The 16,471-nt window shown below is 38.9% G+C and overlaps 1 protein-coding gene and 2 pseudogenes across 5 annotated transcripts; 2 read left to right on the forward strand and 1 right to left on the reverse strand.

Annotated features, from left to right (window-relative positions):
- The window catches only part of LOC148721265 (QRFP-like peptide receptor), a 108,412-nt pseudogene that overhangs the window by 7,554 nt on the left and 84,387 nt on the right, over positions 1-16,471 (reverse strand).
- On the forward strand, positions 1,931-8,439 carry LOC148721266 (uncharacterized; annotated as a pseudogene).
- LOC148721267 (uncharacterized) lies at positions 8,898-15,101 on the forward strand. Of its 5 annotated transcripts, none has more exons than XM_088735887.1 (9): positions 9,456-9,539; positions 9,691-9,740; positions 10,768-10,813; positions 11,874-12,221; positions 12,363-12,512; positions 12,587-12,703; positions 12,783-12,908; positions 13,083-13,604; positions 14,064-15,101. In XM_088735887.1, exons 4-9 carry the CDS (start codon positions 11,888-11,890, stop codon positions 14,360-14,362), a joined length of 1,548 nt encoding a protein of 515 aa, XP_088592013.1. In that variant the 5' UTR covers positions 9,456-9,539; positions 9,691-9,740; positions 10,768-10,813; positions 11,874-11,887; the 3' UTR covers positions 14,363-15,101. The 5 variants fall into 5 exon arrangements, with proteins under 5 accessions (XP_088592012.1, XP_088592010.1, XP_088592013.1 ...); XM_088735888.1 differs by having other exon boundaries at positions 9,504-9,571; XM_088735886.1 differs by lacking the exons at positions 9,456-9,539; positions 10,768-10,813 and adding an exon at positions 8,898-8,946.

Here is a 16,471-nt window from a genome sequence, read left to right on the forward strand (position 1 = left end):
AACGCTTCTACTCAACGACAATAGACGTAATGTGGCGGATAGTTTATTCGTTTAAGTGAGTTATCGCTTAGATGCCTATAAAGGGAAATTTTTGACTCATTATGTCTCCTTTGCAGAACTTAAATTAGGTAAAGCATAACTAGTACTGTTTTTTTTTCTTTTTGAGATGGTCCTGCGTGTTCCATAATAGCTCATCCTTGCAGATATGTTTAATTATCCGTTTACAAGGTTTAAAACAGCCTTCATGAGTCGGAAGCCTGAACGGGGATTGTCATCCAATAAGATCTTAACTTAAGCTTAAAAGAAAGCACTCTGCAATATTTACTGCAATAATATTGGACAGTTGTATAATAAGCCTGTTCTCATAGATATTTTTTATTATTCATTTACTAAGTTTGAAACGAGTGATTGGCTTGGTGACGATTCCCTGCCGAAAGAAATTGATAAATTTTTATTTTTTTTATCAAGTTTGGGCGCACGAGGAGAGCATCTTAATAGTTGCTAAACAGTCTTCAAGTAGCTGGCTCTAACGATGTACTCATGCGGACATAATTTAGTAAACCAAACTAGAAAAACACATGAAGGATATCTTCTCCATAAATTGAAATTGAAGGCCATTAATTCACATTATGTATAATCCAGTTTCACCAACCAACTACATCCCAGAGGAATAAAGGGTGAAAGTTTCTAAAGAAACTGTGGTGCTGCGTCGGTAGGGGTAACAAGGTAATTTGGTTCTATCAACTAAGTTGAAATTGTAAATTGGCCACCGTGAAGGGTTTTTGAAAAAGGTGGCGTTTCGAGCGTTAGCCCTTCCTCATTGGCTCTGACGAAGGGCTAACGCTCGAAACGTCAGCTTTTTAACTCTTCACGGTGGTCAATTCCGACCTAGATGATATATCCAAATTACATCCCAGAGGGTCTTATTCAGTTGTTAAAACCTCTGAAAGCTTCCTGATCAAACAAAGAGAGTGGTGTATTTGAAGGCATACTAAACTTCAGCTGTTTCACTGATGTCCCCATTTAGGTTGAAAACCTTAATGTGGTTGTTCGAATAACGGTCATTTTCTGAGAACATGGTGTTCGTTCCCTACTGCTTCGTTCTCAACGTTTTGACTTTACTAACACCACGTGGACAAGGTGAGATTTACCAAAACTCTTGTCCTTGCTCGTGCCTAAAGTAATATTTCGAAGTTTGCTAAAGCATTTTCCTTTCTTTTTACTATTTTTATTGACATAACTAGGCCCTGAATGAAATATCTGAACAAGTTTCTTCTCCTAGTATTTAATATGATAAATTATTTCATCTAAATACGTTTTCTCCATGAAGTGGTACATGATGAGACAACCTAAACATTTTAAAGAAGTTCGTGCACTTTTAAGGTCATTTTACAAAACATTTTTTGGAATAGGAAGATAGAAAACGAATGAAATCTTAGGGCAAATGGTTATTGGGGTACACAAAGGTTAGAGTTTATTTTACAGAATTGAACATTCATTTTACCGTAATAATGAAATAACCAGGGTTGCTAATTGAAAGCGGAAACGGTTTTATTAAAACCTGTTTTGTTTCTGCTGTCATCCTGATCGAAAAAGCCATCAGCCTCCTGACTCTACTCGGTATGCAAGGCAAGCAAAGTGGCTCTCAATAATAAGGCAAACAGATTGCCCCGTGGGTAAGCATGAAAATTCTTCTTTTTGACGATTTTAAAAGAACGCTTGGGAGAAACATTAAGCACTTCATTGACGTTGAAATCCGGGTTAACTTCCGTAGGGTAGTTTCAGTCCTCGGTTCTTAGTCAGGCCTAAGAAAAAATGTTTGTTTAAAATAAGTGTATCTCTAAGTGGTTTTCGTTGCTGCGGATATTTCGTTATTTTCATATCTGTGTTTCGTTCACCAACCTTGTAACAGCTGAGGAACAATGCAGGACAGAAGTTGACATTGGCGGCATGACTCTCAAAGGTTTCGTTTCCAAGAGAATGACAGTAGCAGCTCCTCATAGCTGTGATATTTTATGTGAAAGGGAAGTTACATGCCAAAGCTATAATTTCAACAGAAAAGAACAGATCTGTGAATTAAACAACCGTACAAAGGACGCACGGCCTGAGAATTTCCGCACATACCCTGCGTGGTTTTACATTCGCTGTTTGAACGGAAGAGGTAAGCACTCAGCCGATACTCTATAATATGAATTATAAATATTTCGATCATGCAGTGTACTTAAGTGATTGTTGGTATATTTGCTTTTTAAAGTGCTACAAGAATCTTACGGTCAGGGAGAAAATAAAAAAACTTGACGCTCTTAACGGGGGGCTAAGGAGAGAAGGGCCTTGCTTTCCTCTTTTTTTTCTCTCTTTCCTTACCTTGCTTTTTCTCTCCCCTTTCGATTTGCACGCCTATGAGTGCTTAACTTCCAACAATTGTACCTATACCAGCTCCTTTGGGTTCGATTCCGGAGTTACCAGCACGTTCATGCCGTGAGATAAAAGCAAGTGAAGGGAAAGACATTGCAAGTAGCAACTACTGGCTGGATCCATCTGGCACTGGGAAGGCACTTCTGGTTAATTGTGATATGTATTTGGAAGGTAAATCATAATAAAAGGACTCCTGGTTTGCAATTTAGCACAAGGTATGAATATTCCTCAGCTAAATTTATGTTTACGAAATTTTGACTTCTTTCTTTCGTTATTCACTAACCAGATCACGATGAATGCATCAATGAAAATAATGCTTGTGACGGCAATGCATATTGTATCAACACCGTGGGCTCCTATTCTTGTACTTGCAAGGAAGGTTACACTGGCAATGGACGATCGTGTTCAGGTACATCGCCTGATTGAGTTAGACTGATCTCTTGATAGCTTTCGCTGTTGGCGTTTTGAGAGATTTGTCAAACCACTTATCAAAATGATGCACAGTTTCTCACTTGAGGGCCAGGAGGGAGTTACAGTGTCTGTGGTAAGAGATGGGCAACTATTTTCTTTGGTGTAATTATTTGTGAAGTTACTTATAGTTCGTCACCATGATGTAGATACCGACGAATGTAATAACAGAACACACGACTGTGATGTGAATGCTGAGTGTAACAATACCCTTGGATCTTACAAATGCACGTGTAAAAAGGGATTTCATGGAAATGGAACAAACTGCGCAGGTAACTAATTGAAACATTTCATACACCGTCTTTCATCTTCATTGTGCAAGGATAAGGAAGCTTAACAAAGGCTTCATTTATACGATATTACTTTCCGTGTTTTAGACACAGATGAATGTGCTGACAGAACACACGACTGTGATCTGGATGCTGATTGTGACAATACCCTGGGATCATACAAGTGCACGTGTAAAGATGGATTTCACGGAAATGGAACACATTGCATTGGTAAGTTTTTTATTGAATATCTTGATGTTTTCGTGAGGACTGTCTTTCTTCTTCATTATCTTAGGTGACGTATTAAAATTAAAATTACAGGACTCATTTAAATCGTCTTCTTTTTCTTTTTCTAGACGTAGCTGAATGTGCTGATGGAAAACGCGTGTGTGATGTTAATGCTGAGTGTAACAATACCCTGGGATCTTACAACAGCATGTGTAAAGATGGATTTCATGGAAATGGAACTAACTGCACAGGTCACCACTTGCAATATATCATACGTCGTCTTTCTCAGTGTATAAGAAAGCTGAAAAAATGGTCTCATTTGCAACACACTACATTACATTCCTTTCCATGTTCTAGATTTAAACGAATGTGCCGACAGAACACACGACTGTGATGTGAATGCTGAATGTAACACTACCCTGGGATCTTTCAGTTGCACGTGTAGAGATGGATTTCATGGAAATGGAACCAACTGCACAGGTGACTTGTTATGATGTATTTAAACTCCGTCTTTTGGCTGTATCATTTGAGGTGACTTGAAATAAAGATCTCAATTACATTATATTCTTTTACTTGTTCCAGACATAGATGAATGCGCTGATGGAAAACACGACTGTGATGTTAATGCTGAGTGTAACAATACCAATGGATCTTACAACTGCTCGTGTAAAGATGGATTTCATGGAAATGGAACTAACTGCACAGGTAACTCATTGAAACATTTCATACACCGTCTTTCATTTACATTGTATGAGAAAGCTCAAAAGAGGTTTCATTTACATGATAGTCCTTTTCTTGTAGATATAGATGCTGAATGTAAAGATACCTTGGGATCTTTTAACTGCACGTGTAAAGATGGATTTCAAGGAAATGGAACTAACTGCACAGGTTACTAATTGTAACACATTCAGACTATGTGTGTCATCTTTGTTATCTGAGAGGGCTTAAAAAGGGTATAATTTACATGATATTCCTTTCCGTGTTCTAGATGTAAACGAATGTGCTGACAGAACACACGACTGTGATGTGAATGCTGATTGTAACAATACACTGGGATCTTACAAATGCACATGTAAAGATGGATTTCAAGGAAATGGAACTAACTGCGCGGGTGACTTGCTATAAGATATAATGTGGTCTGTTTTTATGATAATACCTATGTTATTATACAATAATAAACTTTCTTTTGTTGATGCAGATAACAATGAATGTTCTGACAGAACACATAGCTGTGATATGAATGCTGAGTGTAACAATACCCTGGGGTCTCACAAGTGCACGTGTAAAGATGGATTTTATGGAAATGGACTAACTACACGGGTAACTAGTCCTCACATTTTCTGTGGTGACTTTGATCAAAAGTAGATTGTGAAGTAATATAAGTGATCTAGATGGTCCTCTTTTTTTTATTCTAGACATAGACGAGTGTGCCGACAGAATACACCCATGTGATGTGTATGCTGAGTGCAACAATACCTTGGGATCTTACAACTGCACGTGTAACGATGGATTTCATGGAAATGGAACTTATTGCTCAGGTGATTTAATAACTATTAATGTAACATTTTGAGACTCCGTCTTTTATCTTTATTATCTGAAGGTACTAAAAAAAGGGTCTCATATACATGATATGCCCGCCTTTTTGTGTTCAAGACTCCAACGAATGTAGTGAAGGAACTCACGGCTGTGATGTGAATGCTGGGTGTAACAACACCCTGGGATCTTACAAGTGCACGTGTAAAGATGGATTCAAAGGAAATGGGACTAAATGCACAGGTAACGAGATGCAACATATCAAGCTGTCTCTCTTTTTTCTTGAAGGAGAATTGTAACAAAACCAAAAAAATTGAAGAACTGGTTTAAATGGCTTTATTTTCCTTACTCTAGAACTAGAAATGAAGTTCAGTGACATATCCGGCTGCGCCTCGAGATCCACCTTTTTGTTCTTATTACATTTTGACATCGTCTCTGATCTTTCTATCGAACAGACGCAGGGAAATGTGGAATGAATTTGTTACTAGATACATATCAGTATACTGTGAATAGGGAATAGAAATGGCTTTCATTCAGAGAAGGAAGCGGAAGCAGTCTGGGAAGCATTGTTATTCTTCCAGGATTCAAGAAGTCTTAAGAAGGCAGTTTAACTTTCTTCGTATAATTTTCAGGAGCTTTTTCTTCTTTATGTAATTTCCCTTAATTTGCGGGAATCATTTCTCAAGCATGGCAGTTGGCGATATTGGCAATATAATTTGACAATTCATCGCAAGTATGATAAATTTCATAATATTGCGTGTTTGTTACGCAGGATTTTCAGCTGTGTTTACAACCCTTGATGCGAGTGAAGGCGGCAAGGGTCCAGCCTCAATCGTTAGTCACTACACAGGTCAGGACCATGACGGACAAGTTACATTCTCCAGCGGTATTCAACTGTGGACTGTGCCGCACACTGGTCAATACAGAATTGAAGCAATAGGAGCCTCAGGGGGGTACGGGAAGGACAGTGTCATCAAGAACGGAGGAAGAGGGGCAAGGATGATTGGAAACTTTAATTTGAAAAAAACCGAGATCATTCGTTTACTTGTTGTTCAAAAAGGAGGTGCATCGAAGTCGTCGAGCAATTCAAATGCCGGAGGTGGTGGAGGTACATTTGTGGTGAGAGGAAGCAACACGCCTTTGATCATAGCTGGAGGTGGAGGGGGGATTAAAAAGATGTCAGAACAACATCCAGGATGTGATGCGTCCATAAGCACCACAGGGAATGCTAGGAACAACTCGCCACTGGGGTCAGGAGGAAGCAATGGACATGGGGGGGAAAACCAGTGGTCAACTTCCAGGTAAGCGGAGAAAGGAGAAAAATTCCATCAGTGTGTTCATTTCACCACATAATAAGACGACAATAAGATTAATCAAAACCTTATTTATTTAAGTTGTTAACTCTAAATTTGAAGTTTTTTCTTTTCTCCACAATATCTGAAGTTCAAAATTCTACAATGATGTTTATACACAGTTGACAAGGATTTCTATCGGCTAATTGAGGATTTAAACTAAACAGCTGCAATAAACCGAGTATAACGCAACATTGTAGTGCTGACTTGTCGTCAAATTTTATTAACATCCAAACATAAAGAAATAAACTTAAACAAAATATTACGAATCGCTATGGAAGAGTCAACTTGTAATTACTGTGTTATAGAGGAGATCACCGATTAGGTTTTTATCATTGTAGGTGGTGGAGGTGGCGGCTTCTTTAGCAATGGAAAGACTGCAAAGGGTGGAGGGGGACAAGGTGGAAAAGGAGGTAAAGGATATATCCAGGGAGGAGAGGGTGGAGCGTATCAGGGTGGATTTGGAGGTGGCGGTGGTTTTCGTGGAGGGAACAACGGAGCTGGTGGCGGTGGTGGTTACTCTGGGGGAAATGGAGGTGGGAATATTGCTAAATCTTGTGGGGAAGGAGGAGGATCTTTTAACATTGGGACAAATCAGCAAAATGAATGTTATTATAATAGCAATGAACATGGTCGAGTGGTTGTCACATTTCTTCAGTGAAATGCACATGGTAGCAAGTTCCTCAAAGTGAAGTGGATATTCTGTTTTAAAGGGTCATTGTTGCTAGTTTTCAAACACACTAAAGATTTGATTTTGATTTCTGTTTTGAAGGCTGATTGTTGTTAGTTTTCAAACACAAGATTTGATTTTGATCTATTTACTTTTTGTTAAGGGATTTAAGGTGTACACTAACCAGCGCAACCCTTAAATTTTAAAGTCGTTTGCTTTTAAGTTCCAAGTTTAGATCTACAAACAGTATCTGCTGGAATAGGTCTTTTTTGTAAATATCTTTACCTTAAGGAATTTAACTTCTACAAAACCTGTAAAATTTTTTCCTTCTCTGAAGTTCAGTGGACAAAAATAATGCTTTTTGTGAGAATTTTTAAAACTTTCACCTGTTTATCAAAGTCTAGAGTGCCTGATGTATTAATAAAAATAGTTTTGTAGCGACGGACAAAGTCTCCAGGATCAACTTAAGAGCTCGTCACACTTTACACCTAAAGCAGCGAAGAGTCAGGAAAATTAGGAAAGAAGGGGTCACTGATAGGTAGGAGGTGGGCATCTACAAAACAATATCCATGTTTTTGACTGCCAAAAACTGTTTGGCTCCTGACTAGCCGAGCTTGCTAAATGATAATAGTTAACGTTGAGTCAGTGATTAAGAGAGCTTTCAGTGTGACCACAGTACGGGCTCACATGGAGAGGATCAGACTTGTTCAATATTTGTCGCCAAAACTATGAGGCTATTGACTGTGGGATCCGCGCCTATCTTCACTTGTTTTATTCAGTTTATCTTTTTGAGCCCTTTTTATTCTGAAATGAAAAATACAAGAGCAAATGTTCAAGGCAAGGTTAATAAATGAATGCGTTATGATCCCGCCGCTTTTTTGTCATTTTGGAATTTTTGTGATGGTGAGCCACGAATTACTTTAGCTAATAGGTTAGCTTAATTCAAATACAGTTGCCAAAGATTTTTAGACTTAGGCTGGAAATTTCGTCAAATGGTTTTTGGTCATTAAATAAATACAAGGAACTACGACAAGTCTGTACAAAGAAACTGATGTTAAGTCAGGTCTTTTGGTTTTTTCGTTTTTTAAGTCTTTTAAATATAGCAAATTCAAGAATGTTTTTCAGCTGACTGTCAGCCTTGTCATGCAGGCTCTATATTTTTCTTTTTTTTGAGAGCGGCTACATTTGCCAAGGTGATGGCATCTTTAAGTTTAAGCAAAACTTTATTGTTAGTTTACCGTCAACATCTAGAGTAGGATTTTCAGTAAGCTCTTATGTTCATTCTTGTTAGGTTGAGGAAAACGCGGTAATTAACATGTATGTAAGTCGAAATGAGATGTAGGCCACAAGCAATCAGAAATGTGTTTGTTGCGAATTAATTGTTTCTAGGCATTACAAAAACAAGTTATTACTTTTTTTCTAGTTGCCTTGATTGATTAGTTAATGAATCAAAGTTTGAAAATACGGTTTGATAAAAATCAATATATTGATTCATAGCGGTCAGTTAGTGCACCTCTGTTTTTCATTTGACTTAAGTTATAAAAATTTCACAACTTGAAAGCTACGTTTCTTGTGTTTCATCGGATATACGAGATTCTACAGTAAAAGGGACTACCATTTTCTCTTGGTTTCTTTGTCTCATGCATTCTTCTCCTGCTCTCATCTCTCGACTTTATCAACTTTGTACTGTTTTACAGTTAAAGCTTAATAAGGGCCACACCACAAGCCACCTGTACTACATGCATAGTCTGTTGGGAGTGTTCAAACAGCGAGCATGCGTGAGAGGCTTAATTTGACCAAACTGCGGCCAGTTTGCGTGCGTTGTAGTCGTTTTAGTCTATATATCTCAAAACATGAATGACCAATTAAACATTCGCGGCAGGACACAGCAAAGAATCTTTTTTCCCATTTCTTGCCAGTAGGCAGCTTACCGCGGGAGACAAAATAAAATGGGTCTAAAATTTTCAATTATCTTTCAAGACACAAATAATCCGTTGAATACCAACTTCAGGTAAGCAGTCCAAGTTTCTCTGTGTTCGTATCATGAAAACATGCAGTATTTTAGGAATTCATGCAGCTGAGCATCAATTACGAAAAATACGTTGATATTTTTTGACTCTAAAAATTTCTGTCCAGAATATGACATGAAAGTTTCGTTTTGTCAGAAACTAACATCAGGTGGCCTAAAAAGATTACAAAAATTTATGTAGTTGGATCTCAAAAAATTCAAAATAGTTACAAAGGAGACGTGAAAATAGTTTATACGATTCTGTTGGTGTTTTTGTTTTTCCCTATTCTGTATCAGTTGCCAGTAATTACTCGCCGATGCTGATTCTTCGTGAGAACAAAATTTCGTCCTCCATTTGTTTCGTCGAGTTTGTAATTTCACTTTTCAATCATTGTTTTACTTTTCGGGTCATCTATTACTATTTTCCTCACTGGCGATTGTTTTGAACGTCATTGGTAATATTTTCAAAGCAAATGAAAATAAAGTTCTCTCAAATGATTGTGCAACACAGCAGATTATGATTCGACGTCTTCCGCTCTTTCGATGTACTAGTTTGACTAATTGGAGTCCATCAAGAAGCTAAAGTAAAAATATGGGTAATTATTTTACTTACACGAGTACGGCTAAGGTACAGAGAATGAGAACAAGAAGCAGTTTTGATGTTTTAAGTTCAGTAACTTGACCTGACAACGAAATCTATCTCAAATCGGGTCCAAATTCCTTGATGCCGCTTCTTTTTGTTTACAGGATTTCCATGATGTTTACCAAATCGCTTGAGTGATTTAATTTTTTTTTAGGTAAGCATCGATTAGTTTAGATAAATGTACTATATAAATATGGTTTTTTGATTTTTATTTGCTTCTTCTCAGTTTCATAGAGAACATTTTAGTATGGCGTTATTTGCAATTACACCAAAGTTGGATTATGTCTCTTTCAAGTCAGTGAGGGACATTAGAGAAGCGAAGTTGCAAACTTTAATAACTGAATTTGTAGGTTACGTGGAAGCACTGCTGGAAATCTTTATGTTATGCATCGTGCAATTTTTTAGAACTTTTCTAGAAGGAGTAAGGAGTAAATTTGAAATGAGGAGCATACAGCCCCGGGGAAAAATTGGGACATAAACAATTTCTAGATCAAGAGAGTCGAACTGAACACCTCTTAAGTCCTAAAAGTAAAACTTATCTACCAAGACATATTGCAGTATGTTAAAGAGCCACTACAGAAAACAGCATAACCTTAAGCACACAGAGAGGGATTCTCGTTCATACGGATTTTTAATAATTTATTTCCTTTAAATGAATAGTCAAGAGAAAGTTATTTAGAACACGCTTGACAATAAATTAGCTAAGTCTGTTTGGTTTACATGTCTCGGCACGATTTTCCGCACCTACTTTCATTCTGAAAATTATTCTGTATTTTATCAGTTGAATAGGAATCTTTTTCGACCCATTTGCTTGTTTCTTAAAGACATTACAAAATCTCGCAATGGAAATTTTGATCCTAATCAGCTCGCGGGGGTGACGTATGAGGAATTTTTTCACATTTCAATCTTTAGAACACTCGCCGATCTGCAAATCATTTGCCTCTATGGGTGTGCAACGGATTTATACCTTGAGATATTTCGTGGAGTCATCTGAAATTCGTATTAATAGGTTTTGTACTTATTAAATTTTAATCGTTAGCACTCAAGAGGGTGTCTCAAAAACCTTTAACTGAATTATTCAACCATTAGTTTGTAAATTAACTTAACTGTTGCTCTGAATGACTGTGAGAACAAAGAATAGAACTCGACCTCAGAATTTTTTTTATATGGTCTTTCCGTAGAAAGAGAGTTAGGATGACTGCGCAGTCGACGTCAGGCGGTTTAACTGTTAAGTACCTTGCAGGCTTTGATAAATATAAGCAGGAAGATGAGGGCATAGTCCACTCAAGCTTGACACACTGAACGAATTTCTTTTAGACTTTCCCAGTAACTAATTGAAAATCTTCCAACGATGTCATCATACTGCTCCCAGAATTTTAATCGGGAATATTCCTTTTTGAAGAAGCCTTTTTCATCCAGTTTCTTTTTAACTTCAAAAGCTAAACTTTCGGTGGCTTTTGTTCTCTTCTTATAGAGCGAAAGCTTTAGTTATCCAGTGGACGAATGACTTCGTTTAAGTTTCAACAAGAGCCATAATTGGGCCCAATTATGGCTCTTGGTTTCAAGTTATTCCTTGCATGACGAGATGGGGCTATGACAAACTCAATCAAAAAATGCTAACATTAATCACGTACTTGTTAACGTTACCATGCTGTGGTTTATTTGATTTGATTTTGATTTATTTTGATTTATATTGCTGTGGTTTATTTGGTTTATTTTGAAAATTTGCCTTTTTAACCTTCTTAATATTTGAATTATGCCTTTACGAAAGAAACTTTAGCTAAAGGGCAAAAGCTATCTGTCGACGTTTTGTTGACAGTCCTGGTTGCTGAATATGTCCTGACGTTTCAAGAAACCAGATTGTGAACAATGATTTTTGCAGACATTAAACCGAAATTCAAAGATTGTCAAACAAATGTTTACATGCGGGAATGAATTCCGTATTAGTCTTTTTCGTAATTACAATTGAAAATTTTCATTACACGTACGAGACCAAACAGGTGTGAGTAAACAATAGCCTCCATTTGGCGTGAAAAGATAAGAACATAATTTTTCGAGAGCGATGCTCAAGGAAAAATGTGACCATTCTAACGATTCGGAAATTTGTCAAGGCTTGGAGGGTGAATGCTGGCGAAGTTAGTGGGATTTTTGTCACAATTGAAAATTTTGCATCCTATTTCTTCTCTTACGGTATATGCAGGATTTATTTATTTTTTTTCAATTTTTTATCTCTTCCTTTACTTTTCCGCCCTACATATTCAACGTCGTATGGTACTTGTTCTTGCAGACGTCACAGCAATAATGCTAGCAATGGTCAGTGGACAGATTTCCCTTTTTGTCGTGCTTTTCATGACTCAAATGTTCCACAGTATTACCAGCAAGCAGTGTAGAGCAAGCAATCACTCCATTTTCCAAATGATGCTCAGGGGCCACACCTTTATGACGATCGACGGCCGACAGGGCGCCGTCGCGCTGAAATGCCGAGAAGCTTGTCACGCTGATTTCAGATGTCAAAGCTATAACATCTTCATACTCAATTCAAAGTGCGAATTAAATAACCGGACCAAGGAGGCCAGACCTGAGGACTTTGTCAAAGACAAAGACAGATATTACATGGCGAGTGACTCAAAACGAGGTAAAAGAACTTATATCAGTATCAGAAATAACCGAATTCTCCTTCAAACTTCTAATAATTACCTCGTTCAAGGATTCTACATCGGTACTCATCATTGTTTCTAACTTTCGTCTTCCTGTAAATTAATTTCTTCGATTCCAGTCCCTCTCGGCTCCATTTCTGAGTTGCCTGCCTATTCGTGCAGAGAGATTAAGGCGAGTGAGGGAGGACAAGTGGTCAGCGGTAATTACTGGTTGGATTCCATCAGGTCTGGAAACCCTATTCTAGCTTACTGTGACATGAAAACAGAAGGTTAGCAAGACAAATATTTCCTGATGACTTTGATCAAGTGTAAGTAAATGTTATTTGAGATGTTTCCCATTTAGTTGCAGATTACTGCATCCAACACCAGTGCCAAAACAGTGCAAGGTGTGTAAACCAACACGTCAACTACACGTGTGTGTGTAACTCATCCGGGTGGACTGGAAACTTTTGTGAGCAAGGTAAATTCAACGCTGTATTCTTTGCTTCCTGTTATAAAAAGGAGGTCAACTGATGGTATCATTTTTATGCTTATCGTAGACGTCAACGAATGTGAGAAAGGTCTGCATGGATGCCATGCTGACGCCACGTGTAACAACACTGAAGACTCTTACAATTGCTCCTGCAAAGCAGGATTAATCGGGGATGGAAGAAACATGTGCATAGGTAAGGGCGCGGTCGAGTGACAACTATTCCCGCTACTTTGTCAAACAAGGCGCGAGTAGATTTCTTCGCTCTCCCATTACTTTAAGAGTGCGCTGAAGGCATATTTGCTATCAGTTAGGCAGCCGTATGGCCTTCAACAATAAAGCGTCATTCCTTTTCTGTCTATCTACCTAGAGTTTAAAGCTGTCTTTACAAATCTTGGTTCGACTGCAACTAGCGGTCCACGCTCACTTGGCGGTCACTATACAGGGAAAGATCATGACGGTCAAGTTACCGTATCCAGTGGTATTCAACGATGGACTGTGCCATACACTGGAGAATATAAAATAGAAGCTATAGGGGCTGCGGGGTGGTATGGTAAGGACAGTGTCATCCAGAATGGAGGAAGAGGAGCAAGGATGATCGGAAACTTTATTTTGACCAAAAATGAGATCATTCGTATACTTGTTGGTCATAAAGGAAAAAGAGGGCCTTACGCCATAACAACTGCAGGAGGTGGTGGAGGTACATTTGTGGTGAGAGGAGGCAATACGTCTTTGATCATTGCTGGAGGTGGAGGGGGGATTAAAAAGATGTCAGAACAACATTCAGGATGTGATGCATCCACAAGCACCACAGGGAATGCAGGGTACTCCTCGCCATTGGGGTCGGGAGGAACTAACGGAAATGGAGGAGGTAGCACTGGCGATAGACCAGGTGAGTAAAATGAGATTTACCCATTTATATTCAAACTGTGAGAACTGTGCGGCGATAAAAAGTCATCACAGGAGCAATTTAAACCCATGAAACTGATCTATCAAAAGCACATACACCAAAGAGTCGAACACTTTCGAAAAATCTTAGTTCACTTGAATGTAGCTCGTTGACTAACATTCTTATTTCACTTGCTCCCTCATTGCGTTAGTTTAGAGCCCCTCAACTAGGTCATAAAACGGGAAAAAGGTGGATATCAGAATAGTTATCAGGGTCGTTGGTTGATTACGAATTCGGGTGACGCAACAAAAGCAATGTGAGAATCATGTGAAATTCTTTAACAGGAATTCGATTTTCGTGACTTAGTTGTAATATAGAAGAAAAATGTTAATCTCTCGTTATTTCTATGCATGCCGCTCCGGTATCATTAGAGACCACTAAACATTTGTTTTATTGTTTAAGGTGGCGGCGGCGGCGGCTTTAACGCTAATGGGAAAGGAGGCAGTAAAGGTGGCAAAGGATTTCTGAACGGTGGGAAAGGTGGAACGCATAACGGTGGGTTTGGAGGTGGCGGCGGAAATCCACCTTCCTCTGGGGGACCTGGCGGCGGTGGAGGTTACTCTGGGGGAGCTGGAGGTGACAACGACAATCTCTCTTGTGGCGGAGGAGGCGGATCTTTTAATAGTGGAACAAATCAGGAAAATGAATGTTGTTATAATACGGCTGGAAATGGTAATGTGACTATCACGCTTATCAAGTGATCAATACACATGGCAACAATATTCGCACAAAATATAGTTGCGGTATTTCACATAATCTCATAATTCTTAGAAAGACAAATTATAGCTTATGGCATATTGCTGTATTATTGTAAACCAGGCATTCTCAGATGAAGCTTTGTAACAATTTACTTCCTTGGAGATTCGCGGGAAGCACCGAAATAATCCATCAGAGAGTACAGCATACAGTGCTGGAACTTTTCACGCGTTTCAGTTTCTCTATGACGGCGTACTTTCCCTGAATGCTCCCCTAATATAATACTTGTTACTTAAGTTATCAGTTTTTTTATTTAGTTGTATTTGTATTTGAGTGGATTGTCGCATATAGATGTGGACTGCATTAACACTGGAGTAAGTTTTAGTAATACCCAGTTAAGTGTTCTATGTTTTCAGGTCTGATTTTCACTATTGCTTAAATAGTGCTCTTTACTGCGAGGATCCTGCACAAATACGTTTCTATAACCGCAGTTCAGATATATGAATTTCATATACTCGTTGTGTTTGATTTATCATCTTACGGGTTTATGTCGAATTAATTTGATGACCTACTCCCAGTTCGCTTGTTAGCTCATTTGGTAGAGCGCTGCACTAGTATCGCAGAGGTCAGTGGTTTGAATCCCGTACAGGCCTGAATTTTTTCAGGTCTGATATTCACTATTTCTTAAATAGTATTCTTTACTGCGAGGATCGTGTACAAATACATCTATGTTTACTTGCGATAGATTTCGGCTGACCCTAGAGTTCGAGTTGGTCCCTTTTTTGCTTCCCCCCATTTTATCCGAATTTCCCTCAGGTCGTGAAGTTCATTAAGATCGAGTTAGCAAGAAACGGTTTGCCTGTCTAGGCTCTACTATCTTTTGACCACCGTGCAGCCTGTAACGCATCCTAAAGGTAGTTTTGCCACAGACAACCACCTCGCCTCGATGGGTTCTCTTGTTTACTTCGGTATGGGGCTCCGCTTGGACCCTTCGCGTGCAGCAGATTTATCTGGCATAATTCTCATTACCTATATACTAGACGGTGTCTTAACTGTAGGAGGAAATTAAAACCTGACCACTCTCGTAAGTTAAAGGGTGTGAAAGGTCAGAGGAGCAGCTCGTAACACAGCTTGATTGAAAATTTAACTAGTCCTTAAATTATTACGTCGAAACAAGCGCTTACTGCGACTATACGATGCAATGCTTTCAAAGGGTGCAGGTAAATCACTTGTCTATGCTTTCAAGAAACGCCAATATCTCTTTTTGCAAAGGACATGGAAAAAAATTATTTCTTGCATCAATAGAAGTCATCAGAAGCGTCTGTAGTTGGTGGAGGATTTGCATTATTCTTCACAGTTTCTTGGCTTCTGTACATTTCTGCAACCTGGATTTAAGGAAAAGATTTCAAAGGGCATTCTAAAACAATTTTCTGTCGTTAGGGACGCTTTCGAAATCTCCGAACTTAAAATCCTTCAAGTCACCTACAAAATATGAATTGTGAAGGTGTAGTCTGATCGTCCGGGTGAGTGTAGTCCTGAGAAGGACTGTTGTCGGTGGTAGTGACTGACGTTTCGACAACCTGTGGGGAAGTCATCATCAGAGTCAAGTGAATGATTGTTGTCAGTAGAATGTTCTTATTCCAGTTCGTGTGAAACAAATACCTTCGTCGGAGAACAAATACCTTCACCGTGTTTTCACGAAGAACAACTACAACAACGACTTCATCCGACGAAACACTCACCGACCCACTACCACTACCGAAACAAACGACACCGCGACCACTACGACTACAGCAACCATACCGTACATAAAAGGCATGTCTGAAAACATCTCGCGCATCTTACTACCCTTCAATATCCGCGTCGCCCACAAACCCATCACCACACTACGTCAGTTACTAACCAACGTTAAAGACAAAGACGAACCGAGGAACAGACAGGGAACGATTTATAAGATCAATTGTTCCGACTGCCAAGCCTCCTACATCGGTGAGACTGGCAGAAACTTCACAACAAGACTGACTGAACACAGACGGGCGACGAGGAAAGGTGATGTTAGCAATCACATTGCTGAACACCATCGACTTACCAACCACAACATTGACTGGGACTCT

The sequence above is a fragment of the Stylophora pistillata genome, chromosome 10 (assembly GCF_964205215.1).
Source record: "Stylophora pistillata chromosome 10, jaStyPist1.2, whole genome shotgun sequence".
NCBI classification, from domain to species: domain Eukaryota; kingdom Metazoa; phylum Cnidaria; class Anthozoa; order Scleractinia; family Pocilloporidae; genus Stylophora; species Stylophora pistillata.

What these genes read in the sequence shown, in the direction of transcription:
- LOC148721267 (XM_088735886.1), top strand. Translation starts at nt 11,888, where the DNA reads ATGCTAGCAATGGTCAGTGGACAGATTTCCCTTTTTGTCGTGCTTTTC. An exon ending in TGGAAACTTTTGTGAGCAAG is followed by an intron (nt 12,704 to 12,782) that starts GTAAATTCAACG and finishes TGCTTATCGTAG; the next exon opens with ACGTCAACGAATGTGAGAAA. An exon ending in TGGAAGAAACATGTGCATAG is followed by an intron (nt 12,909 to 13,082) that starts GTAAGGGCGCGG and finishes CTATCTACCTAG; the next exon opens with AGTTTAAAGCTGTCTTTACA.